Raw genomic sequence first — 27,876 nt, forward strand, 5'->3', positions numbered from 1 at the left:
TCGAATTTTTCAGTATAACTTTTATTTTGTTATGGAAAGCTCTGCTCTCCTGGGATTGTCCATCTAGTCAGGGGTCATGAGTGCCATCAATCGCTGAGGACCACCTTGTATGTTCATGGTTTCCTACAATACAACATCTCTGTACTTCCTTAAGGTGGGGACGAACGGGACCTTACCATCAATGAAGCTAAAGTAAAAAGTCAAAAAGTTCACTGCCTAGAAGAGATCGGGCTGATCAAACATGTCTTCATCTTGGCATGGCTGAAGGATATTTCTCAGCAGGGCAGCGAGTTCCGGGTCCTTCTCCTCCCAGGAATCCGCAACCTGCAGATTAGACGGCAATGACTTATCGTGTGATATAACATTTGCGCATCGAGAAGGTTACAATCAGGTTTGCTCCAATTTTTAGCCCCAAATACACATATATATAATTTTCCCAAAGATTGACAATCACTTTAAGATAAACCTACTACTTTAATTCTGACATGGGCACTGATGGCCAAGTTCAGATCGATGAGATACTGACAGTAACATGGCGGCTGGTGCCATTAGTTAGATCATACCTGGGGAAGGCGACTTCTGACCACACTGCTCGGCGATGGGCACTTCTGTACACAATTTAGCAGAAAGTGACGGCCACGGCTGAAAACTTCATTGGTATCAGCCTGAAGACACGGAACAGACAGATTTAGAGTTGGTGCAAATTTATTTGCAGGATCAGGTCCTTTAACCACTTGATTGGAGCCTGAGAAATGCCTCCTACCTGTCTCCATCCTGAACACTCCATCTGATTAGCAGGTCTGGCATAATATCACATGCCATTGCACCATGGATGCCTCCAAGTAGGGGGTATATCTCCAGGTTGCTCACCGATTACTGAATCGATATGCAATCACTCATGAGATTACTCTACCTGATCCAGGACTGGATTTCCATCTACGAAAAGCTGGAGGAATCTGGCATAAAGCTCCAGTGTCACACACACAAAGTCCTGCAGCAATACCGTCCTCTCCACGGGAAGTCGAGGAGCCAAACTGCAACCCAAAGCGGAAACATAAGACGTCTGCAATATGGAGAAGACGACGACCGCCTCCTGCAAGAGAACGCACCTGAAGAAAGCCAGTGGAAGCAGGTCACGCAGGGCTTCCGGGGCCGTCTGCTGCAGAAGGGACACATCTGCAGAAAATGCATTTATATAAGCATCTTATCCTGCTGAATCCTGTAATACGGCACTAATATGCACATTTTAAAGACTGCACACGATCCGTTCGTCCTCATCAACGTATATACATTTTTAGATCCCAAATGAAGAATCTGCAGTGTAGAAGTTGCCAAGATGGTTGAATAATGACTGCAAGAACCAGACCCCTCCACAATTATGTAGGTTTGGGGGGGGGGATCCGGGTGCTAAAATGCTTCCATGTGGCTGAGATCCCACAAGGTCATTGTCTCTACTCACGTTTTTCCTTGGTGGGTTGAAAGGCCGTCACCCAGCTACCCCCGTTTGCTTCCACACAACGTATAATGAACAGACAATTTTCTTGCGCTTTTTTAGGCCTTTCTCCTTCCTATCACAACATAAGAGAAATCCATTATACATGTTTTCATTTCCATTCTTTCTTTTAATTTATATATATGAAAATGATGGTAAAATATCAGTGCGTCACCTCCAGTAACACAGGGATGAGGTCCAGAACGGAAAAGAACAGCAATGAATCCAACGTCTGCAAGAACAATGGAGAGTTCTGAAGCAAATGGTGCTGCAATTACAGTATGATATTTTAGATGTTGTCCATAGCACCTGACAAATCCGCTAAAGCACCGCCGCAGCAGCTGAGTCTTCCTACCCAGAAACTTCTCGTTTATTTGCAGTATGACCATCATTGCATTGTTATCACCTGAACGTGTTTTCTGCCAAATAATTGTAATATTTCCTCATGTTCCATCTTTTTCCTTCTCATGGTGAAATGCAGGATGGCGGCTGATAACCAGGCGGTGTCAGTGAGGGGCAGAGATGTGTGATGTGCAAGGCATCTGATGACCCGGAGAAGAATGATTAGTGTCTGTGGTGCCGGACCCCAGTGACGGAGATAACTACCTGTCACTTACCTGTCCACGTCGCTTTGTATTTCCCTCAACACCGCAATCTGTTTCGGCAGGACCCCTCCGTGCAGACGGCTCCACTGACTTTCAATGGCAGGACCCAACCTTGGCCACCAATGCTACAGCAAAAAAAAAATCACAAATAATGGATTCATTTAAAGGGATTGTCTAATCTTTTTTGATGCATCCATTTTCCGATTTTCAGGATGCGCTCCTGAAGATTGACGGGGCATGGTCAAACCGCTTGCTTAAAAAGTGCTCTGCCATTCTGCTAACGCACTGAAGCCAGATTCAGCCAATTTCAGAGTGGCGCTAGCGAGCTTTATAGCAAACTGGCCAACGCTGATAGACGCCAGAGGTGGTCGGTAAGCTAGGCATCGAGCAGTAAACTATGGAAATAAAAATGCACCGACATACCGCAGCGGATGTCAGGATGATGGGACATTGTGCATGAGCAGCACGGAGTATACAATTCACTGCGTCACTCGGATCCTCGCACTTTGCACTGGCCCCGAGTAAACCCTGGAAAAAAAAATAGCAAACAAGTTATCTGCAGTCTCCAGAAATAAAGAAAGTGTATCAATAACAGGACGATGATGCATAAACTCTGCCTTACCCTGAAAAAGTGAGCGGTGAAGTCATACGGCAGGGCGCAGCCTCGCTGACCAATGCTTTTCTGTAACGAGATGGTATTTTATGTCCTGTAGGTAAAATCCATGTGTGCAAATAAATTAAGCGCATCATTATCTCACCAATTCCTTATTGATGAATCTGAAGAGGTCCTCACAGTCTAGACGAGCGTTTCCCCTCTCTGAGGATGTGCCGATCAGGAACGCAGGCGGAAGTCCCAGGAGGATTCTAAGTAGAAAGACTAAAAGCATCAGTAATCCGGCATAGAGAGAATACCGCGCTGCTATAATACGCAAGCACCGCTCTCACTCTGTACGTGACCCACAGGGTCATTATCGGGCATCAGGATACGTTCAGCAGGTACGCTGCTGCCCGTTAATGGTGTAGGCCTACCTGGTGCACGTGGCAAGGTCTCCATGTCTTCTCAGTTGGGCACTCGTCCTGCTGCCCGAAGAGACTTCTAACCTTCGATGAAAGATGTTGAAAAGGAAATTCGTCTGTCTGAGATTACCCGAGTGTGACTGCGTGAGCAAATCGCAGACCAACTCCTGTACGATGCGGAGGAAAAACAACATTCATTTCTACAGAGAGGCAACAGATGGAGGGTTATGATATTAAAGGGGTTCTGCACTTTGGACAAGCTCTTTGGTAGCAGAAGCAATAACTAGTAATATATGAATCCGGAAGGGATTCCTTTGCGGTGCCACCAGAAAAGTCAGCCCTCGACATACCATGTGTAACACAAAGGTAAACCAGACACTTTTCAGTTACTCTCCTCTGTGGTTACTAGATGGGGATCCTGAGTAGGGGACCCCTTTAATGGTTCATATATGATCAAACTGGAGTAATCCAGGATATTACTCACTGACCCCACGTCTGCAGAATATATTACAGATGGCTAATGTGGTGAGGATGGCATAAGCCCAGTATCAAAGGCATCAAGAACCTACCTGCAAACGGCACAGGATATCGGCCATCCCGGTGCAAGTGTGAGGCGGCTGATGAGCTACGCTAGATTCAGATCTACAATAAAATAACACAATGGATCGGGGGTCTCACAAAAAAATATATATAGATACGGATCACCACATGATAGGACAAATACGGGACAAAGTATCACCTGCAGCCAAATTCTAGCAGCGCTTCCACCATTATGGAACATGCAACCTCCAAATCATTTCCACAGCCGCCTTTTGTGGAAGATTCTGGGAGAAAGCAGCAATTCAAAGCCCAGCGTTGGTATTCGTGTCTGCAGAGAGTGAACGAGAGAAGGTCCAGACAATATAGGATGGGAGAACAAGCGGCAGAAATGCTGCAGATTTGAGATATTCTGCAACATGCCAACTTGTTGCATCAAAATCCAATTGCTGGTGACTTTGCTGCAGATTATCTGAAGTCGCAATGTAATGCAAAAAGCAATGATTTGGAAATAATCCACAGGGAAATCCTGACCAAAACGTGCATCACTTGGTGCAGATTTCCTGCAGAGATTTTCCACAGCAAATCCACTGTGTGTGGACATTGATCTGTGTTTTTGGGCATAGACTTACCTGTCAGTGTCACATAAAGGATCCTTATCTGATCCCAGCTCCATCTCCCACTGCAGCCAATCTCTGAAAGACAACTACAAATGGGACACGGTTACTTTACGGTTACATCTATCAGATTACTTTCTCTATCGCCTCATTGGGGGACACAGGAACCATGGGTGCATGATGCTGCCACTAGGAGGCTGACACTATGCACAAAAAAGTTCTCTCCTCCTCTGCAGTGTACACCCCACCGACTGGCACTAGGATAATCAGTTTAGCTTAGTGTCAGTAGGAGGTGGACGCGGGTCTTTCATTAGACCCTTATCTACCTCAATGTGCGTCGTTTCTTTTCAGGTACCTGGTGGGATACAGTGTGAACGGTCACTACAGTACTCCCACAAAGAGACTATGAGTACGGCGTGTACTGCCACCCCGTATCCTCATAGATTTGCCGGCAGGACCAGGACCCTATCACAGAAGGTGTTTAGGAGATCTGGCCGGTCCTAGCTCCATCCCCCACCCACTAGCCCACCAGAGGCTATCGGTTGGAGGAGACGAGGACGTCCACCCGCAAGATCTGGACGTCTTTTGCATTCCGGAATGAGGTATATTTCTACCTTTTTCCTCAGGTTTTTCCAGAGAAGATATAGATGAAGAAGGTGAGTACTTAGGAAGGTGCCCCTCTATCCTCCTCAGAGCCATTTCGTAGAGCTTTCAGCAGGAGGTTCAGGACATCTTTCCCTTGGTTCAGGTGCTCCCCCTCCCCCCCGTTCTGGAGCGGGGCTCCGGCGCTACTTTATGGGCTACCTTTTCAGGGACACAGGCAAGACGTTTGCTGCGGCAAAGGGTTAATCGCCTCCTTCCAGGCGCTCGCCGGGTTCTAACCTAGGCCCTGGTTTTCGGGCTTTCTCCGGCGCGGCAGTCGCCAGGTTCTAGTCTAGGCCCTGGCTTCTCGGGCCTGCTCCGGCGCGACGGTCACCGGGTTCTAATTTAGGCCCAGCTTCTCGGGCCTACTCAAGTGCGGCGGTCGCCGGCTTCTAATCTAGGTCCCGGCTTCTTGGGCCTACTCCGGAGCAGTAACTCCGCCCCCCATTCGTTCTCCTTCGGGCGGGCTTTTCTCCCGCCCGTTCCTTCTTCCTGCAGCGGCGCCTAGCTCCGCCCCCATAGCAGTGCCCGCAATTGGTGCCATATTAGTCCCCCTGGTGTGCGCTCCCAGTAATCGCTTCCAGGGAGGCACAGGAATTTCTGTGCTCCATAGACATTCAGGACGCCTATCTTCATGTCCCTATATTTCCATGACATCACAGTTCCTGCGTTTTGCAGTACATTCAGAGTTTTTCCAGTTTGTCACACTGCATTTCGGTCTCGCAACCGCTCCCAGGGTCTTTACAAAGATCATGGCAGACTTGCTGGCCATCTTGAGGGTCAGAGGTCTGGTACTCTTTCCGTACCTCTATGATATTCTCATCTAGGCTCCATCCTATTCACAGACCCAAGAAAGCCTGTCCATCATTCTCGACACTCTGTCCTGTTTCGGGTGGCTTGTCAATAAGAAGAAGTCTTGTCTTGTTCCGACTCAGCGCCTTGTGTTCCTAGGCATGCTGTTTCAACACCCGTCGAACTAGGGTTTTGGTTTTTTTTCTTCCCGAGGAGAAGAGAGCGCTTCTTTGCCGGGATATTCTTCGCTTGCTTCAGGGCACCCAGCTTCCATCTTTCAGAACGGCCATGAAGGTCCTGGGAAGGATGCTGACAACATTGAAAGTGATCCCCTTCGCTCAATTCCACTCACGACTTCTTCAGCAAGCGATCCTTTGGCAGTGGGACAAGTCTGTCCTTCCTCTGGATCATCCAATTCGACGCTCTCTCCGAGTCAAACGGTTCCTCACTTGGTGGCTGATGTTTCCTCATTTTCCCAGGTCAGTTCTTCCTTCATGTTCACTGGCAGGTTGTGACGACGGACGCCAGCCCTCTCGGCTGGGGGGGGGGGGGGGTGTTTTCACCACCTGTTCGTCCAGGGACGTTGGTCGGCGCAGGACTCTCGATCAACTTCCTCGAAATACGGGCCATTTTTCTGTCCCTCCTTCTCAGGAGGAAATTTCTCAGGGTCTGGCAGCCCGAATTCAGACAGGCAATGACACGGCAGAGGCATATGTCAACCACGAGGGAGGGGCTTGGAGTTCCTTGGCACTGGCCGAGATCTCCAAGATCCTCCTTTGGGCGGAGGTGACGGTTCCAGCGATATCCGCTGTGCATATCCCCAGCGTAGACAATTGGGCCACCGACTTCCTCAGCCGCTTGGGCCTCGCGGCAGGGAATGGTCCCTGCATCAGGTCTTTCCATCAGGTTTGCCTTCGATGAGGGACTCTGGATGTGGACCTCATGGCGTCGCGACTGAACAGGAAGGTCCCTCATTTCGTCTCCAGGTACCGCAATCCTCTCGTGGTGGGAGCCGACGCCCTGGCCATTCCTTGGTCGAAGTTCGTGCTTCCCTGTATGTTCCTCCCTCTTCCTCTCAACCTATTGAGGAGGATCAAGGCGGAGGGGGTACCGGTCATCCTGATCACTCCGGGTTGGCCCAGAAGGTCTTGGTTCGCGGAGGTCGTCAACCTTCTCGCGCCCGCTCCCAGAGGCTTCCAGACAGATCCAATCTGCTGTCCCAAGGTCCGATCTGCCACTCGAATTCTCGGTTGCTCATTTTGACTGCGTGGCGTTTCTATAAGCGTCCAGTTTTACAGATCGGGTGATTCACATCATGATCCAGGCTTGGAAGTCTCATCTTCCAGGATCTACTATCCAACCTGGAGGGCCTTTGTCCGCTTGTGCAAGTCCAATCATGTTCCACCTATGTCCTTTTCTTCCAGGCGGGACTGGACGTGGGGCTTGCCCTTAGTTCTCTGAAGGGTCAAGTATCAGCGCTTTCTATTCTTTTTCAGAGGACATTAGCATCCCAACCGCAGGTCAAGACTTCCTTCAGGGAGTAGCGCATGCAGCTCCTCCATACTGGGCTCCAGTGGATCCCTGGGATCTCAATCTTGTACTGGAAGTCCTGAGGGGTCCTTCCTTTGACTCGCCCAGGGAGGTTTCCCTGTCTTTTCTGACCGGGAAGGTGGTCTTTCTCGTGTCCATCACCTCCATCCGGCGTGTTTCGGAGTTGGCGGCCCTCCCTTGCCGCCTGCCTTTCTTGGTTATTCACCAGGATAAAGTGGTACTGTGGCCTCCACTTTTCCTCTCTAAGGGGGTATCCACCTTCCATCTCAATGACGACATTGTTCTGCCTTCCTTTTGCCCTGCTCTGACTCATCCTCTGGAGCGTTCGTTGACCAAGCTTGTCTTGGTCAGAGCGCTCAGAGTTTACCTGGCTAGTACGGCCTCCTTTCGAAAGATGGATTCTCTATTTGTCATTCCAGATAGTATGCGAAGAGTCCTGCCGGCCTCCAAGTTGACTATCGCTCGCTGGATTAAAACGGCAATTTTAGAGGCTTACCGGGTCAAGAACAGTGTCCCCCCTCTGGAGTTGGGGCTCACTGTACCCGGGCAGTCGGCGCCTCCTGAGCGGTGCTCCACAGGGCTTCCACCCCACAGCTTTGTAAAGCGGTAACCTGGTCTTCCATCCATATGTTCGCCAAATTTTACAAGGTCCATACCTACGCTTCGGTGGACGTCAGCCTAGGCAGTAGGATCGTGCACGCGGGAGTGGTCAGTTCTCCGACCTGATGGAAGTCTGTTTTCCCTCCCTAGGGACTGCTTTTGGACGTCCCATGGTTCCTGTGTCCCCCAATGAGGCGATAGAGAAAACAGGATTTTTGGTTGCTTACCTTAAAAGCTGTTTCTCGGAGCCTCCATTGGGGGACACAGCACCTTCCCATGTTGATCAGTTCCTTGATGTTCTATGAATGGTTTCTTCTATGTTCCATGTTACAGTTCAAATACATGTTTGTGTTCTTTTGGCTTTATTGTTTTCTCCTACTGCTTTCTCACTAACTGATTATCCTAGTGCCAGTCGGTGGGGTGTACACTGCAGAGGAGGAGCTAACTTTTTTGTGCATAGTGTCAGCCTCCTAGTGGCAGCAGCATACACCCATGGTTCCTGTGTCCCCAAATGAAGGCTCCGAGAAACAGATTTTACGGTAAGCAACCAAAAATCCTGTTTTTTTGGCCACCATTAAAGCCCTCCAGGGACGGTCACCCACTTAACAATATGAAACGACTTATTTCTGATTGGTTCGTTAAAGGAAAGTTGGGAGACAACCTATTAAGATACAATTCCACTTGCCACAGAAGTTGTCATCCAACTTTCCTGGATTCCTGAATGTGACAATATACAACCATCTCCTGTGCAGGTTTCACACGTCTGATATTCACTACTTTTTCCGTACCGTTTCAATTCTCATATATGTGCATGGTAGGTCCAGACAATGAGGTCCATTTTTGGACTATGAGCGTTAGACGTGTGAAACCGGCAGATTTGTCGCAACACTTTTGGAAAACTTAGTGACAACCCCTCCTGAAGCCAGCCATGTAGAAACATACAGCTGGGCGATCACCTATGTGAATGCTAACCTGGAAAGTCTGCTCTGTTAGCAGTTTCTGGAAGTGAATCTGGTGCCATAGCCTAACCGTGGCTTCCTTCCAGCCCGCCGAAGGAAAAAGCATTGATCGGTACAGGGTATGGGTCTTCTCCTCGTCCTCCTCCATTAACCATTCTTCTCTGGCTTCCAGTACAAGCCTGGGCAAGAGATGTTGAAGCTGTGAACAAGGGAAAAATAAGACATTTCTTAGAAAGAAAATAGGTTTTAAAGACTTGCGCTCCTTCTGCAATTGTGCTACAGAGAACTAAGCTAACGCTGCAGAATCACAACTTCTGGGTAAGAATCATTACAGCTGCAAATTACCATGCAAAACTGATGAATAGTGAAAGCGTGAGGACTCTGCACGAAGCGCCGCGCCTGTCTGCAAGGATGCTGCTGAATTCAATGGCCGCATCATGCAGCCAAAGCCGAGATACTAGGTACAACTCATGAACAGGAACGGTACATGGAAGAAATCCTTTATAGCTTTCATCTGCAGCCAAATTACCTTACGCATGAATAATGGGGGGATGCAGTCCAGCGAGACCCCTGGAGAGAGTAAAGAGAACCGACAGCAAGTGTAGGAAACTGCTGCTGTGCAGAACCTGAAACGAGAGACCCCACAGATTAGTAGCCTGTGCCTTGTCTTCTTCCCAATATGCCCACAGATTGTAGACCTCAGTGTTGTACAGGAGGGGGAGGAGGTGAGCTGTGACACCATCTATTGTGAATGGTGGATCCTGTGTTATATCAGGTGTGTAAAATGAAAAAAAGCCTTTTTTAATTATATTTAACACAAAAACCTGATTTAAACAATAGGTAATTTTCTGATTAACAAATCTGAGAATAGGATAAGCCATTTAATGGGTTAATCCCGCTACGCTCACTTCGGCATCAGGAGGTGAGCGGGGCAGATATCATCCATACCTGCTGGGACACTTGTGCGTTGCGCTGGTATCATGCTTCTGTCCCATTCATTACTGTGGGAAGTCTGACCCGGCATATGATGCTCTCTGTGGATACTATGTCCACACATGATGGACACAGACGGTTGTTAAAGCTGCACGGAGCCCTCACCTGAGAATTACAGACGCAGACTTCATGCATCGCGGCTTCAGCACAAGTTCCCAGAACTTTTCGAGAGCATTCACTTCTATATTTGGGGAGGTGAAAGATTCCCGACACTCGTGGAGATGGACTGAGAAAACAGCAAGTCCGACCACATGTGGATCTGTCAAGAGTCCTGCCTATGACCAGGCGTAAGAGAAGGAATAAATCTACCAAACTATCATCCACCAATAACAGGTGGATCTCAGCCACATAGATATCGGATGGACCATCTGTATCATGAAGATGTACCTGCTGGCACAGCAGCTGCAGGATCCGGCTCAGCACTGCAGAGAGTGCCCTGGGGTGGCCACACAGCATCTTCACATACAAGGAGGGCCAGGGTCCCTGTCTGCAGAGGGGAGACCAAATGAATGGATCACGTAGGCCTTGCAATGCTCCTCTGGGAATTTTAACAGACATCTGTCTGCCGCCAGACTATTTGCTTGTGTCCCAATAATAGACTTTCCTACCTGTCAGGAGGATTGGCGCTAGAAGCAGCCATGACACATTGGCAAAAGCATGTGAGAAGCAGATCAGCAACCTGCAAAATAATGAACAAAAATGTAAAGGTCATAAAAGCCTAAAGGAGACAAGGAAGATTCTCATCAACCTTCAGCTCCTGCGGCTCCAGATCCTCCACAGATTCAGTAAATAGAGGCTGTGACATCACAGGACCATCATCCATGTTGGCGCTCCCCAATGCTGATGCCAGTCTGTCAGCGACCACGGCCACCTGGCAGGAGATCTCTGAGGACACAGACCCCAGTTATATAAGGAGAAGCCGTGGGAGTGTAATAAAAGATTATTCTGCACATACCATCATGTGGCTTCTGGTCTGCGATTAAAGATCTCAGCTCCCACAGTGGTGCCTGCAGTCTGGCCATAGGCTCCTCATTTAGGGACACCTCCATCTTCTCATTTCCTAATGCGTGAAAATCAGGATACGAATAAATATATATAAGAAGTACAACGCTCCGCTCATCCCCATGCCTGCGATATACGTAAATACTGACCCTATAAGGAGGCTCCCACATGACTTAGGATATGAAATAAAACCAAACCAGAATCTTCTCCAAAGGACCCTCTGTCAAAAGCCTCTCACCCATCCAACCAACCCTTTCATTAATGAGGGGAAAGAAGCCTGAAACAGCTGTCAGCAAACGAAGGTCTATTCCCCTTGGAGAAGATTGTGATTAAGCTTCGTCTCCTAGGCCAGGCTGCTATGCAGAAGGAGGATCATCCCCATTCAAAAGGACTAACCTGTAAATGGCTTATTCTTATTCGGCAACTAGGCTGAAGATTATGATGTAGCCCCAGCCTAATTGCTCCGTCCATTGTTTTTTCCCTGCCCTGACATTAACCATTCCTATATCTTGACCTCACCTTCTAGTTTCCGATGTTTCTCCAGTTCACAAGCATCGAGATACGAGCTCATCACGGCAGGGGGGATCTTATCAGATCTACAGCAAATATGTAAAAGGGAGACGGCGTGTCATAAACTATGTAGAACAGATTACTTCAATCTTCAAAACCAGTCCTGTTTGGCTTCCCAGCTGTAAAACTACAACTCCCAGCATGCCTTGACATATAGATAGATAGATAGATAGATAGATAGATAGATAGATAGATAGATAGATAGATACATTACATAGCCCGTATATACTCGAGTATAAGCCGACCCCCCCCCCCCCCCCTAATTTTGCCACAAAATACTGGGAAAACTTAATGACTCGAGTATAAGCCTAGGGTGGGAAATGCAGCAGCTACTGGTAAATGTCAAAAGTAAAAATAGATACCAATAAAAGTAAAATTAATTGAGACATCAGTAGGTTAATTGTTTTTGAATATCCATATTGAATCAGGAGCCCCATATAATGCTCCATAAAGTTTATGATGGGCCCCATAAGATGCTCCATATTCAAATATGCCCCATATAATCGTGCATAAATGTTAATAATGGCCCCATAAGATGCTCCATAGACACATTTGCCCAATATAATGCTGCACAAATGCTGATTATGGCCCCATAAGATGCTCCATAAAGATATTTGCCCCATATAATGCTCCACAAACCTTGATTATGGCCCCATAAGATGCTCCATACAGACACTTGCCCCATATAATGCTCCACAAACGTTAATTATGGCCCCATACAGACACTTGCCCCATATAGTGCTGCACAAACATTATGGCCCAATACAGACACTTGCCCCATATAGTGCTGCACAAACGTTATGGCCCCATTCAGACACTTGCCCCATATAGTGCTGCACAAACGTTATGGCCCCATACAGACACTTGCCCCATATAGTGCTGCACAAACGTTATGGCCCCATACAGACACTTGCCCCATATAGTGCTGCACAAACGTTATGGCCCCATACAGACACTTGCCCCATATAGTGCTGCACAAACGTTAAGGCCCCATATAGACACTTGCCCCATATAGTGCTGCACAAACGTTATGGCCCCATTCAGACACTTGCCCCATATAGTGCTGCACAAACGTTATAGCCCCATAGATGCTCCATACAGACACTTGCCCCATTTGCTGTGGCTGCGATAAAAAAAAAAAATCACATACTCACCTCTCCGTCGCTCAGGCCCAAGACACTTTCAATATTCATCTGCTCACCGATCCGGCGCCGCTCCATCTTCAGCACTGACGTTCAGACAGAGGCCGCGCACTAACCACGTCACCGCACCCTCTGACCTGAGCGTCACTGCAGAAGATGCTGAAGACGGAGCTGCGCCGGAACGGGGAGCAGGTGAATATCGCGCAGCACTCCCCTCCCCGTTATACTCACCTGCTCCTGGAGCTGTGCAGTCCCTGTTTTCCCGGTGCCGCAGCTTCTTCCTGTACTGAGCTGTCACCGTTACTGCTCATTACAGTAATGAATATGCGGCTCCACCCTATGGGAGGTGGAGCCGCATATTCATTACTGTAATGAGCGGTACCATGTGATCGCTCGGTACAGGAAAAAGCTGGGGTGCCGGGGAGCCAGGGACCTGCAGGGACCGCGCCAGGAGCAGGTGAGTATTATTACACAGCCCCCGTTCCCCCTCCCCTGCCGACCCCTGGGTATGACTCGAGTATAAGCCGAGAGGGGGACTTTCAGCCCCCAAAAATGGGCTGAAAATCTCGGCTTGTACTCGAGTATAAACGGTGTATATATATATATATATATATATATATATATATATATATACATATATATATATGTATGTATATACAGTACAGACCAAAAGTTTGGACACCTCATTTAAAGATTTTTCTATATTTTCGTGATTATGAAAATTGTACATTTACACTGAAGGCATCAAAACTATGAATTAACACATGTGGAATTATATACGTAACAAAAAAAGTGTGAAACAACTGAAAATATGTCTTATATTCTAGGTTCTTCAAAGTAGCTAACTTTTGCTTTGATGACTGCTTTGCACACTCTTGGCATTCTCTTGATGAGCTTCAAGAGGTAGTCAACGGGAATGCTTTTCACTTCACAGGTGTGCCCTGTCAGGTTCAATAAGTGGGATTTCTTGCCTTATAAATGGGGCTGGAACCATCAGTTGTGTTGTGCAGAAGTCTGGTCCTACTGAATAAACTGTTAGAATTTGTATTATGGCAAGAAAAAAGCAGCTAAGTAAAGAAAAACGAGTGGCCATCATCACTTTAAGAAATGAAGGTAAGTCAGTCCGAAAAATTGGGAAAACTTTGAAAGTGTCCCCAAGTGCAGAGGCAAAAACCATCAACCGCTACAAAGAAACTGGCTCACATGAGGACCGCCCCAGGAAAGGAAGACCAAGAGTCACCTCTGCTTCTGAGGATAAGTTTATCCGAGTCACCAGCCTCAGAAATCGCAGGTTAACAGCAGCTCAGATTAGAGACCAGGTCAATGCCACACAGAGTTCTAGCAGCAGACATATCTCTACAACAACTGTTAAGAGGAGACTTTGTGCAGCAGGCCTTCATGGTAAAATAGCTGCTAGGAAACAACTGCTAAAGACAGGCAACAAGCAGAAGAGACTTGTTTGGCTAAAGAACACAAGGAATGGACATTAGACCAGTGGAAATCTGTGCTTTGGTCTGATGAGTCCAAATTTGAGATCTTTGAGAACCACCGTGTCTTTGTGCGACACAGAAAAGGTGAACGGATGGACTCTACATGCCTGGTTCCCACCGTGAAGCATGGAGGAGGAGGTGTGATGGTGTGGGGGTGCTTTGCTGGTGACACTGTTGGGGATTTATTCAAAATAGAAGGCACACTGAACCAGCATGGCTACCACAGCATCTTGCAGCAGCATGCTATTCCATCCGGTTTGCGTTTAGTTGGACCATCATTTATTTTTCAATGGGACAATGACCCCAAACACACCTCCAGGCTGTGTAAGGGCTATATGACCAAGAAGGAGAGTGATGGGGTGCTACGCCAGATGACCTGGCCTCCACAGTCACCAGACCTGAACCCAATCGAGATGGTTTGGGGTGAGCTGGACCGCAGAGTGAAGGCAAAAGGGCCAACAAGTGCTAAGCCTCTCTGGGAACTCCTTCAAGATTGTTGGAAGACTATTCCCGGTGACTACCTCTTGAAGCTCATCAAGAGAACGCCAAGAGTGTGCAAAGCAGTCATCAAAGCAAAAGGTGGCTACTTTGAACAACCTAGAATATAAGACATAATTTCAGTTGTTTCACACTTTTTTGTTAAGTATATAATTCCACATGTGTTATTTCATAGTTTTGATGCCTTCAGTGTGAATGTACATTTTTCATAGTCAGGAAAATACAGAAAAATCTTTAAATGAGAAGGTGTGTCCAAACTTTTGGTCTGTACTGTATATAATCTGTCCTTGAAGCTCCCTCTAGTGGCAGCTGCAGGCCTTTCGAACGAACAATATGGGACCCCGAATTCCTGTATAGGTGGGAGCCCCAAAAATGGGACCCTCAGTCATTGGGCACTTATCCCGTCTGTTACGGGTAGGTGATAAGTTTTCAGTCTTGGTAACGCCTGTGTGAAATCAAGTAGAGAAAATGGAGCAGTGTAACAAAAAACGGCACATAAATGACATCTCCTCTGTATCAGAAGCTTAGGAGTGGCGGGCAGCGAGGGGGGGACAGAGACGTACACGGCGGTGTGATTCCTGGATTATACAACTAAAAGGACAAGTGTCTCACCTCCTCAGTGCGTCAATGAGTAACATCAGCGAGTCGGCAGCCTCCGGGAGCTGTAACAAGCATAGATTGTCAGAAATATATATATCACCAGTGTACAATAACGTAATGGATTTCAGAGTGTGCAAGGTTTTCTTCTTCATCCAGATATCGAGCTAAAGACACAAGAACAGATGAACATGTCTGACAGAAAGAAGGAAGGACACAAACTGAAGTCTGATTAAAGCACAACAAGCAGGATTGTAAATGCAGCTCTGGATGTAAATAACAGTAAATCAGGAGAGAAAGCAGACTGAGATAGATAAGATATGAGATAGAAATACAGACAACTAGACAAACCGAGAAATAGAGAGCTAGTGAGACAAAGATATGAGAGAAAGAATGAAAGAAAAGCAGAGGGAGAGGCGAAATAAACAGAAAAATAAAAATAAAGGAAGATAGAAAGAAGACAAAGAGATAGAAAGAAAGGAAAAAAATTAAGAAAGACATAAAAGGTAAGTATAAAAAAAGAGAAAGAAAAAAACATAATACACAGACAGATAATAGATAGTGATAGATAATAGATGATAGATAAGATACATAATAAATAAATAATAGATAGACAGAGAGGGATAATAAAATGCCTCCATGATGGAGCAGACGTCGTATACGGACCGGTCTGGGGGTCAGCAGCGCAGGGAGGAAGCGGGATGTAAAATACGGCCTCCGGAAGATGCTAAGAAAGAGCAGAGAAATATCGGGGTCTGAGATCTCAGCTGTGGGATCCGAGGAATATTTCAGGGATCTAGGACACACAACATTTACAGGATATTATTCTCCTAAATATCTGATCCATGAAAGAACACAGACGTCGGAGGAGTCACTAACACAGAACACTGGCACAAACTTGTCTACCAATGGCCGACGTGGAACTAAAAAGAGCGACCGCAGCACAGAGGATTTCAGGAGGGGCTGTGAAGGATCCGCTGTAGAGATGGAGCGAGGCCGGGGACAACGTTTGCATTAGGCAATAAAGGAAAATAAATGCACCATTAACAGACAAACAGCATTGCAGCTGTCATGGAACTACAACTCCCAGCATGCCCTGACGGCCAGCGCAGACGAGCTACACCCACCTGGCCTCCATGACACTGGCCGGGATCTTGCCGGTATTCTGGAATATCTGTACGGCCTTCTCCACGTCTTGCTGCGCCTGAGGCTGTGTCTGCGGAGCCGAAGATGCACGGGAGACGTCATCAACACTGTGGACCTTATGGATGAGGACTTTCTAACAGACAGCCCGGCGGTGCACAGCAACCAATCAGAGCTCAGCTTTCATGGCTAAATCAGCTGAGATAATATGAAAGCTGCGCTGCGATTGGCTGCTGTGGATAACAAGGACGATTTGCTTAAAGATAGCGTATTTTAACCCCTTCCTGACATAGGATATAACAATGCATCCTACGTCGGGTGCGGGGTGTGTGGAGCGGGCTCCGGAGCTGAACACCCACCATACATAGAGACGACGACTGTGTTATAGAGCTGGCACAGGTCTCACCCAGGCGTCGCATACCTGATGTTTGTCAGAGGCTACGGAGAGGTCCTCATACAAGCCCATGTCTTCAATAGAAACCTGCAAACACAGAAACAATGCAATCAGCCAAAGAGAATAATGTCCAGTCAGCCCGCACCCTGCCGCCTTCATCCACATTCTCACCTTCATGTCTGCAAGCCGGGTTTTAGCCAGCGTGATGTACTCCATCAATAGAGGGCGTAATTTAGCTGCCACGAATGGCGGATGGAGGATGTGCACCTGAAAAAATGTAAATGGAATTTTCTATGTTTTCTTGATCCAAAAACAGCGCCCCCGCCACTTGTGAACGACGCCTGGAACTGCAGAAACATGAACATAGTGAAGCTACAATACCAGACACAGACTCAGGACAAGACCCCATTTCCTAATCCTCCTAAAGGCAGCAGCATAACACCCATGGTCCTGTGTCCCCCAATAAGGCGAAAAAGAAAAAAACATTTAAAGAGCATGTATGCACTTGCCTTTAAGTATTGTGACGTCTCATAAGGGACCAAATCGGAGAGAAATTTCAAAAGGAAAAGCAGTGACTTCTTGGTGATGCTCTGGTGTGAACTGGGGCTACCAAATGTACCCTAAAAAAGGGAGTAATAAACGTCAGTCACCCCAACAAAGTCTTCCAACTCGCCCTCCTTTACCGCGTATATCGTCGCTATCTAATATGGTGGCTTTTAACCCCCTTCTAGATCGGGTGCTTTTTGCTCTTTTGTTTTTTTTCTCTTAACGATTATAATCGCACTATGGTGCCACGCTGCTTTACCGGATACTGACCCTGAACCATTCCGTATAGGACATAAATGCCGCAGGTCCTTCCAATGCTGCTTGTCGAGCAACAAGGAAGGCGGTGATTAAATACTCCAGCTCGTAAGTCTCAAAGGCTTGTGACAGGAGACGGCTCAAAAGATCTAAAACAAGAAAAGAAGGTGAAGATTAACTTAATTTATAGCATAAAAACGATGAGGACAAAACTGCTGCAGTACCACTGATCCGCCACCAGGTTGCACACATTATAATCTGAATATCCGCACATTTCTCACCTTTCACCAGTGCTTGAGCTTCAGGTTGGCAGACGACCAGGCAGGAGATGCAGGCCAAGACATGGTGCCAATTCACCTCCTGCGTATCCAAAACCCTCTGTATGCGAGACAACAGCTTCTCAGCATTAAGCAGGACAAACAACTGGAAGGGAATAAAACAGGTGAGATCCACAAGAAGAAGCTGCAAGTCAGGATCAATGCTCCTGTCTATAGGGGCCTGTACACATTAGATAAACTGCAGCCAAAGTGGATTTTAGAGAAACTTGCTAATTCTCTAATGTGTATAAAGTTGTTAGGTTCTTCCGCCGAAACATGTCAGCATCCGTATTGAGAGTGCATGCATTCTTTAGCCGAGCGTGCACATGTACAGCGAGCTGGAGGGAAACTAAATCCAAACTTACCTTCCGGTATAAGGTCGTTAGCAGCGGCCATGTTTTCGCAAAACTCCAACCTCCTTGTAATCGTATGGCATCAGACACTGTGTGCAGAATGACAGCAAAATGGAAATGACTAAAAAGTGTTCAATGACAAGAACTGTATCCACAGGTACTATATGGCCCCCACCTTTATGGATCCCCCCAGATCAGACCCCCTACATATCATAATTTGATACCATCTCCAAACATGCACATGACGGTACGACTCCAGCGCAACTGCACGGACTAATCTGAATCAACATACTTTACACTGCTTTTTTTTGGATGCACTTAAAAAAACCCGTGTGGAGAAAGAAGATTAGCGTATACACTTATACATTTGCATCATGTGATTTATGCAGCATTATGCCCCAGTCTTTACAATTATAGGCACAGGCAGCAGATTTCTTATTAATTGCTGAGTATTACAGATCAGTAATGGACTTGGATTCTTTCATGTCTCTGTACCTTGTAAACCCGTCTATAAAAAGGCAGCACACTATGGAGTGACGGATTTAATCAGTGCATAGTGCTTCTTTAATTATGATGAAATCCGGGTCAAAGTAATAAGTGTGTAAGTGGCGGCAAGGATACGGGAGGACACGTCATAAACCACGACTTCTGGTGCCCCAGAGCCCGGGGACATGGATATACTGTGAGTAGGACAGCAGAGGTGTGTCATCTGGACAAGGTGCGAGGCACGGATATCAGCTATGTCCTAACAGGACGGAGTCATGGAAGAAACTCATGTATTTGCCAGCCTGCTAAAGTGCACCGGTGCAGATGCACAATCTAATCCACAGGGGACGCTATTACTGTACGGAGCTCTTCACTTAAACACCTGAATGGGCAGTGACAACCATGAAAAGCGGTCAGATTAGTTCTTACAGCCCATTCCCCACAAAAATTTTCATTTATCACTTATCCCTAACACTGGGAACCCTCCTCAGGACTAAAGGATAAAACTAGGGTTCCGAGACCCTGACGACTTGAGGTATTTAAAGGGGACAACTATCATTCATGGGATATTGCATGTTCGCCCTCTTCCCACCATCTCTTATCAGGAATACGTGTGTGTTACCTTTTAGCTTTGGCCTGAAGACGAGGGTCTGGCTCAGGGTATGGGTAAAGAAATCCTCCAGAAACTCCGGAATCACACGTACCCTGTATCTAGAAGCATCATAGGCAATTAACCTGTGAAAGAACAGATACCAGATTAGCCCCCTGCATTCATTATCTCACCAGATGCTCATCATTAGTTCAGTTTCCCCCATTAGCCTTTAAGTGACAGAACAGGGGGAGGATAAGTGGCTGCCAAATAAATTTGAAGCCACATTCACCGGCAAATCACGCAGAAAAATGAAAGATGTTCCCTGCCAAAAGTTTACCGATCCCATGGGGATCATTTCTCGCACAAAGTATTATGAAAATGTAAAACAAATTGGGGTCCCCCTAAGAAAGTGCAAAAAGCACTGAAATAAAAAAGGAAAATGACAGATCTAAAGAAATGCATTGGGGTACAACGGCCTCCAAATACCAGAACTGCTCCACGCCGGGCTTGTAAGACTCGTCACTATAGGCTTCAGGGATACGATCAAGAAACCCTGGAAGAGAACACATCCCCCCATTACTGTATATCTATGTGAAAGTGTCAAAGGGGTCGTCCATCTTTAGATCCCACTTCTTAAGAGGTGCTACAGTCCAGTGTTGCATTTGCAATTCTGCTGGTTTCAATAGGAAACCGTCAACAAGTTTGCTGACCGATCCGTTTTGCTGAGTTTCCATAATGCAGAGGAGCAATTAGTTGTTTTTTTTTGGCCAACGGTGAATGCTGGAAGCTCTGAAGCCTGCAGAATCGTGAATGCAGCCCCAGGCTAGAAGGCAGAATACGGAGTGTCTATTTCAGGGATGGTTAAATCCCAACTTACTGTCTCCCCACTTACTTACATGAAAGCATTTTATCCAAAATGGAGAGGGAAATCTGAAAGAGCAAAAGAAAACAATGCTAGAAATCATTTTAATTTTTACTCCATAAATAGTAAAGGTGAAAATAAGAAGTTTTGTAATATATGTTATCTGAGAAATTCGGCTTCTTTCTCATCCTGGACTCCTATTTTACTCTCAATTCATTGGTAAAATCTGTATTCAGTGAAGACACATCTCCCCATTACTCAGATAGGAGATGACAGTTGGTGCTTTTAAAACTCTATGGAAGGAGAAGAGCTAGTGGAACACAGAAATTCTAGGAAGGAGCTAGTGGAACACAGAAATTCTAGGGAGGAGCTAGTGGAACACAGAAATTCTAGGGAGGAGCTAGTGGAACACAGAAATTCTAGGGAGGAGCTAGTGGAACACAGAAATTCTAGGGAGGAGCTAGTGGAACACAGAAATTCTAGGGAGGAGCTAGTGGAACACAGAAATTCTAGGGAGGAGCTAGTGGAACACAGAAATTCTAGGGAGGAGCTAGTGGAACACAGAAATTCTAGGGAGGAGCTAGTGGAACACAGAAATTCTAGGGAGGAGCTAGTGGAACACAGAAATTCTAGGGAGGAGCTAGTGGAACACACAGGCATTCTAGGGAGGAGCTAGTGGAACACACAGACATTCTAGGGAGGAGCTAGTGGAACACAGACATTCTAGGGAGGAGCTAGTGGAACACACAGACATTCTAGGGAGGAGCTAGTGGAACACAGACATTCTAGGGAGGAGCTAGTGGAACACACAGACATTCTAGGGAGGAGCTAGTGGAACACACAGACATTCTAGGGAGGAGCTAGTGGAACACAGACATTCCAGGGAGGAGCTAGTGGAACACACAGACATTCTAGGGAGGAGCTAGTGGAACACAGAAATTCTAGGGAGGAGCTACGGGAACACACAGACATTCTGCTGCAAGATCCATGGAACTTTAAAAGCACCAACTGTCATCTCCTATCTCAGTAATGGGAATGTCTGTACTCACTGGAGACAAACTTTACCCGTGACTAGAAAATATTGACAATGAAAGAGTCCAGGAGGAGAAAAAAGCGGATTTATCTGATAAATTACAAAGTTTCTTATATTCACCGGTACTATTAATTTATGGATAATAATTAAAACGACAGTCACTCTATAAGCATCGGTCGAAGGATTTATGCTCGGACCTTCTCTTACCTTGGTACTTTGGGAACATTCAGATTTTTTCCCGGATGCAGAGGACTTACAGAAAGCTTTTCCAATCAGCCCAACCAAAAAACCTATGCAAAAGCACGAAAAATTAAAAGGAGAAACTGGAAAATAAATGGGGTTTTCTGGCCTTGGGGTACAAGTCTGCAGATACTCTATGTGATTGCAGACTCGTGAATCCTCTCAGCCCGCACTGTCAGGGCTCTCCGGAGCGGGAGGTGATGTGACCGCACATATGTGAGTTGCGCAATTCCGGACACATTCCGACTAGACATGTCTGACCTCAATCAACTCACTGGTATTGAGCGAAGCCGTACATGTATAGTCGGCAAGTGATCGCATGTATACAAATCCAATACTAGCAGTCACGTGTCCGCCCGATCCCAGCACTTGAACAACACTGGTTACCTGTGGTCCTGGATGTGGACAGAGATTTGGATTTGCACAGGCAATAAGTGTTGTCATGAGGACACTGGAGGAGAGATGCTGCAGGATGGATATTTTTTCTTCTTTTTTTGTACACCAAATGGTCTTTTGTAAAGAACCTAATAAATCAGTAGTAAGGCAACTCACCGGATATCATCTGCTCACAAAACTCTACATCAAGAGACTTTTCCATGTGCAGGAAGAGTGAATGCAACTCCCTGCAGAACCAGTCCACCGCAGAGCAAGGGTCCCTGCAACTACAGAGAATGGACTGGCTAGATATAAGATGGGGACTTATCTATCTATAGAGGAACATTTGGCAGTAGATAACTCCCATCTACCCCATACCTCCATAAAAAACGCCAGCTAGTTCGGTCGGGCTGGGCGTGAATTTACAGAGAGTCAGGAGAGAGAGTTGTCAGATAAAGGAGTTTTCAGCCGACAGCTATCCGATGTGCCGGTTTAAGACTCCATTAATATATTTTCCAAGGTTGTGTCATTTTCCATTTAACACTTACCTCTCCAATACGTCTTCCAGTCCGACAATGTCCGAGTTCTGCAAGTGCCATACGACTTCGACAGCAGGAGGGCGCTACCAGGGAGAGACCAAAGACATGAAATATTGCCACACGACAAGATCTCCCCTTACATCATTCACCTTCTTCATGCCGTTACTGCAGGGTGATACAATGCCGATTCTAAGAGCTGCTGCAGAACAGCTTTATTCAGCTAGATCCACAACCTACCGGACGTCTCACACTTTTACTAGAGGCAATGCCTCTTACCCCAGGGTGGCACTTACTTCTTGTTCCCAAATCTGCTTTAAAAAAACAGAGCGACTAAAGCAATTTTCTGCTTGAAGACCTTTTAATGTCTGTAGAAAATCCGTCAGCCTGTCCTGTAAGGAATAGACGAAATGTGACATGGTAGAAGTGTCCCCAAAAAGCACAAAGGGTGGTGGAGAGTACTGTGGGGGAATAAAAGATTTCCAACTACAATGTCAGACAAAGTCGAGAGTCAGAATTTCCCCTGATGGTAGATATTAAGAGAGAAAGAAGGGTGGGGCATGTCGAATGTGAACACGCTCAATCCTTTGTTATGAAAGGAAGATAAGCAGCTGCCACATATCTGACATCAGCTTACATCCCTCCTCCTATGGAGAATACCGAGCAAGCATGCATGTGTGTGGGATGGGAGAAACAGCTGTAGGTCAACATCAAAGATGTGAGCACCCCTTTAAATGGTAGAGGGGTAAATAGGGGATGCCATTAAGTCTGTCACTTTAAGGCAAGAGCTACACACCAACATGAGGCTGCACCTTACGATTTTGTACAATATGCATCAATGGAGTTAAAGGTTTTAGCTATGTTCACATTTGCGTTGGGCTTCAATCTAAGCAGGGGTCTAATCCATCACATGACAAGACACCAAGAGAGCACTCTAAAGACCCCCGCTAACTATAAAGGGGTCAATCAGGTTCTGTCATGAAGTGCAAATGTTTATCCACCAGTAAAAATCACTGTTTGTGCCCTTCACCATAAATCTAGAGTAGAGGCCACATACAAATCAAGCTGGAAGTGCACAGGGGGTGTCAATGCACTTGGAAGAAGCCATCTAAATGCATTGCCACACCCCAATGCACTTCCAGCCTTATTTGCATATGTATTTTACATTATATTTCTCACGACTGGCACTTTAGAACTCTACACAATACATACAGTTGTGTCATTACCGCCTTCGTCCTTTATTCCATCTCTCACCCTTTGTTCCCGGCTCAGCAGCGTTTCTTCTGCTCCATTTCCAACATTCTGACAGATCTTCTGGATATTGGACGCGGCCGCTTTGGCTCCCAGGATATTTGGTGGTAAGTTCAGGAGCAAAGCTTGATCTCGCAACGCAGATGCTTGGAAAAGGGTGAGAAAAATGGTGGAAAAATCAATCTGCAAATGCAAAGTGACAGAGGTCTCTAACCCATGGCTCTCCAACAGTTACAGAAGAACTACAACACCCAGAATGCCCTGCGGCGTGGTAGTTGTGAAACAACTTGCCATTGGACATCTCAAAGATTTTTTTTTTTAAAGGGGTTGTCTGGGCTTATTTTACTGATGACGGCCACAACACAGTGTACGGAGCGGTGCTGTGGACATCCAGCCGCCGTGGGAGCTGATAACAGCTGATCCGTTGGGAAGCGGAGTGTTGATCTGATATTGATGAGCTAACGTTACGTGCACGGACAACCCCTTTAACACAATACACTTACCAATAAATATGTCTGTAAATGCCGTAGCCTCCTGAATGGGAGCGGAGGCCGAGCCGTCATCCCTGCGCACCTTCTTACATGGAAGAGCCTCCACCTAAAGAAGAAATATGGTCAGGAGATGACTGCAGAGAAGGAACCTGCCCGATGTCCGCCTATAGTAATGACAGACAAGGGACCCAAGTGTCTGATTTAGGCACAAAATGAGTAGATACAATAAAATTCTGTAAAGCATGTGCAAATTTGACCCAAATTTTTTGCAAAAAAACAACTATAGAGAGCAATTTGGATATGTTAAGTATGCCTTAACCCGTCCATACAGATCTGATGAATGATGGCCAGATGTCAAGGGAAATGTCAACATGCATGCTCGATCAAACCGAGAGTGCATGTGTATGCAAGGGGTCAGGAGAGACAGCAATTGAGCAGATCGATTCAGAGGCCAGTGTACAGGTCAATGATACGTGGCAGCAAGACAGTGGGCCTGGATCTATTCGCGGGTCTCCGGTGCAGCTCAGTGGTACTTGGCGGATAGACAGCACACCTGCCAATTTCTTACCTTCCGGCATCCCTGGCGAGGCTTTTAATTAGCCAAGGCTGGTGTGGTGAGATCTGTGCGTCACACTGAACTGATGATGTCGCGCCCGACCTAACAAATCAAATGAAGCACTGGGGGACCCCGGAAGGTGAGAAATTAGCGGGTAGCCTGTCTATCCGCCAAGTACCACTGACCTGCACCTGAGTTCCGCGAATCTATCCAGTCAACCAAACTGTTTGTGCATGTATAAGAGGGGAGAAAAGCTGCTGATCAACAGATATCTAAGGTGTATGGTCACTTTAAAAGTTTTTTTTTTTTTTTAACTATATTATGTGATGGAACTTGAGACCACCGAACCGTCAAGCCCTCCATACACTTTTACATAGCCATCTCGACCAACTTGGCTGAGCACTACTGTTCTCCATCAGAGCCCCGGAGAGACATCTCATCTCTCAGAGAATAAACACATCGGCCGACATTAGTGTAATGTGTACGGAGCCTATACTGTGTGCAATCCTCTTAGACACGGTGTGTAAATGGCGTCTTCCAAGTGACGCCACATCTCGGACTCACCTCCAGCAGAAACTGATTTACATCCTGGCGACAGCTCAGCAGATACAGGACGGCCTCCTGAAGGCTTTTATTGCCGGATTCAGCTTTCCTGTCGGCTTTTTTGGGCCTGGTAGCTGAAAAATGAGATATTTATGTGTTCAGATTGATGAGATTGCAAGTAACGAGGAGACGAGAGTCCTGGGTTTCCCGTCATTATACACCCTGGAAATGCAATCCGATCACATCAGGGGCCCGGGCCATGAATTAGGGTATGTGCACACGATGCGGAAAACGCTGCGGGTCCGCAGCAGTTTCCCATGAGTTTACATAACAATGTAAACCTATGGGGAACAAAAAACGCTGCGCACATGCTGCAACGCACGGAAACGCAGCACTTTACATTCCACAGCATGTCACTTTTTTCTGCAGCGGTTTTACTGCTGCTCCAATAGAAATCCGCAGGAAAACCGTGGTAAATCCACGATAAATCTGCAGCAAAAACGCAGTGTTTTTGCCCTGCAGATTTATCAAATCCACTGCGGAAAAATCCACATTGGACCATTCTACGTGTGCACGTAGCCTCACTCCATAACTCTCATCAGCACCTGAGTGCCAATTAAGACCCCCACAGACGGAGAGATGGTGGGTGATGAGATAGGACTCAGCCCTAATTCCTCCATACAGGTCGGATTCAGGCACAAAACCACTTCTGGGTGTCAGGAGAGGTTGTATAAGTGGCTGCTAGAAATCATATACACTCAGATAATATGTTTTGCACAGAAACATAAAGGATTAGTCCCATTGAATGGCCAATTGATTGTGTGTAAAGGTGGCCGAATAGTCAGATCAACCAGCCCCCTTGTCTGGCTTAGCAATGGAAATGAGCCCATCAGCCAGCCCCCTTCACACACAGCACTGACAACATACTAAAGCAGTACCACACTAAGTTTTTTGAGGCTTTCAAAAAAAGAGTTTGTCAAGTGGAAAACACTTTTATTGTGAGTTTTTGGAGGTTTTTATTTTCCCGAGGAGCTTTTGATACATGGTTTAGGGCTTGGTTCACATGCTGCGTTTTTACTGTTGGGAAAAAAAAAGCATTTTAAAGCAAAGTAAATGACATCTCTGAATCCTCATGCACACCCGGCTTATTTTTCCCTTGCAGATTTGGACCAAAGTAAATTTTCAATGTAGCACTTTTTTCATTTTTTTTAACAAATGAATAGTGGAAAAAAATGCATTAAAAAAAAAAAACAGTATGACATCACATGAATTTTTCATGCCATCACTTTGGTTTTGGGTGCAGAACAATCTGCTGTAGATACTCAACATGTGTATATAGCCATAGAAGTCTTTTTTTTTTCTTCCTTTTGCACCTTGAGATTTGGACAGTCACATTCACGTTTCTTGTTTTTCACCCAGCATGAAAAAAAAAACTCATGTGGACAGTAAAATGGATTTCCCATAGAAATGTGTAGGAAGAGTTTTCTAAATATTTTTGAGGATGATTTTGGAGCAAAAAGACCAAGTCCCCAGAAAGCTCTGTGTGAACATGGCCTAAATAAACCCTGGAGACCAGTGAAGATGGGAGCAAAAGTAATGTACGCAGCGCTTTCTCTGCACGGAATCTAAGGCTATGTTCACACATTGCGTTTTCTGATGCAAATTTTAAGCTGCTTTTTAACAGTACCAGCAAAAGCGATGAGATTTCAGAAATCTCATGCACACACATGGTTTTACTTTTTTTTTTTTGACCGATTTGGAAAACTGCTGTATGTCACTACTTTGGGTGTTTTTTTTCACCCATAAAAAAAACAATTAATAAGTGCAAAAACGCAGCAAAAAAAAAAAAACAAAAAAACACGTAGCAGGTTTTGGTGCAAAAGGAAGATGCTTTGTGTTTTTTGGGGCCACTAATCTCTATCAGCACGCACAAGAGACAAATGTGACTGATAAAAACGCAGGAAAACCTGCTTTTTTACTGTAGAAAAAAAAATCGCAGCAAAACTGCAATGTGTGAACATAGTCTTACAGGTGAATTTGCCCATTGGCGCTACTTGCATATATCTATATTATTTTTTTAACCGCGCCTCCTTTTTAACCCTTGCGTGGATCTGTTGCAAATATTGCAGTAAAAAAACAAATATGCATGCACTGCAAAGTCTGTCTGGACTGAAAGTATCACATCTGCAGCAATGACCAATAAAAAAAAGACATAAAACAAACAAAAAAAAAGCCTTTATCACATATTCACAGAATTCATGATTTATAGACAGAAGATTGGGTCTACTACTACAGAGATGCAAACTATTACAAAACTACTACCCCTAGCTTCTGAGCTGTCAGGGGACACTGGGGGTTGTAGTCCCCCTACATGCAACAGCCCAATATGCAAGATAGTATGGCAGCTAAAGCGGGAAATGACACGATGTTAACGGACAGATATACCGAGCAGCTCCGCCAGGCTCCTCTTGTGGACACCCGAACCGGAGCTGGACCCAGCGAACATAACTCCCGTCACGAGGCAGCTAAATACACGTGGAAAACCCCAGCAGCACTTCCGCCACACTTCGGAACCGGTCCGCGCGCCCTAATCCGATTGGCCGAAGCTCAAGTGCGTCGTTTGTCATTGGGCGAACGTGATGACGCAACCACGAGTTCTTGACGGGACCGAACGGCCATGTTGGTAGAGGCTTCAATTCTGTGGAAAATAACTGAACTACAACACTCATTAATATTGGTGGAAAATGAGCTGCACAGGCCACTTTTTTTGTAAGCTATAATTATATGAGTGAGGTTATT

The 27,876-nt window shown here is 46.1% G+C and overlaps 1 protein-coding gene across 2 annotated transcripts; it reads right to left on the bottom strand.

Moving 5' to 3' along the window:
• Positions 1-27,666, bottom strand: FANCA (FA complementation group A). 2 transcript variants are annotated; one of them, XM_069738997.1, is made up of 43 exons: positions 27,523-27,666; positions 25,099-25,211; positions 23,991-24,084; positions 23,491-23,633; positions 22,533-22,628; positions 22,249-22,322; positions 21,878-21,981; positions 21,293-21,375; positions 20,087-20,120; positions 19,677-19,743; positions 19,221-19,333; positions 18,125-18,201; positions 17,724-17,865; positions 17,458-17,591; positions 17,151-17,261; positions 16,813-16,908; positions 16,669-16,728; positions 16,232-16,320; positions 15,771-15,831; positions 15,120-15,169; positions 11,327-11,403; positions 10,761-10,865; positions 10,554-10,690; positions 10,414-10,484; positions 10,193-10,292; positions 9,911-10,080; positions 9,342-9,438; positions 8,826-9,011; positions 4,284-4,357; positions 3,854-3,982; positions 3,684-3,756; positions 3,127-3,281; positions 2,856-2,961; positions 2,720-2,779; positions 2,521-2,625; positions 2,110-2,222; positions 1,899-2,034; positions 1,668-1,724; positions 1,460-1,568; positions 1,110-1,176; positions 914-1,034; positions 564-665; positions 1-324 (listed from the first exon to the last, which is right to left on the bottom strand). In XM_069738997.1, exons 1-43 carry the CDS (start codon positions 27,581-27,583, stop codon positions 217-219), a joined length of 4,260 nt encoding a protein of 1,419 aa, XP_069595098.1. In that variant the 5' UTR covers positions 27,584-27,666; the 3' UTR covers positions 1-216. The 2 variants fall into 2 exon arrangements, with proteins under 2 accessions (XP_069595098.1, XP_069595097.1); XM_069738996.1 differs by having other exon boundaries at positions 21,878-21,987.
• Positions 27,667-27,876: the final 210 nt, after the last annotated feature.

This window comes from Ranitomeya imitator, chromosome 9 (assembly GCF_032444005.1).
Source record: "Ranitomeya imitator isolate aRanImi1 chromosome 9, aRanImi1.pri, whole genome shotgun sequence".
NCBI classification, from domain to species: Eukaryota; Metazoa; Chordata; class Amphibia; order Anura; family Dendrobatidae; genus Ranitomeya; species Ranitomeya imitator.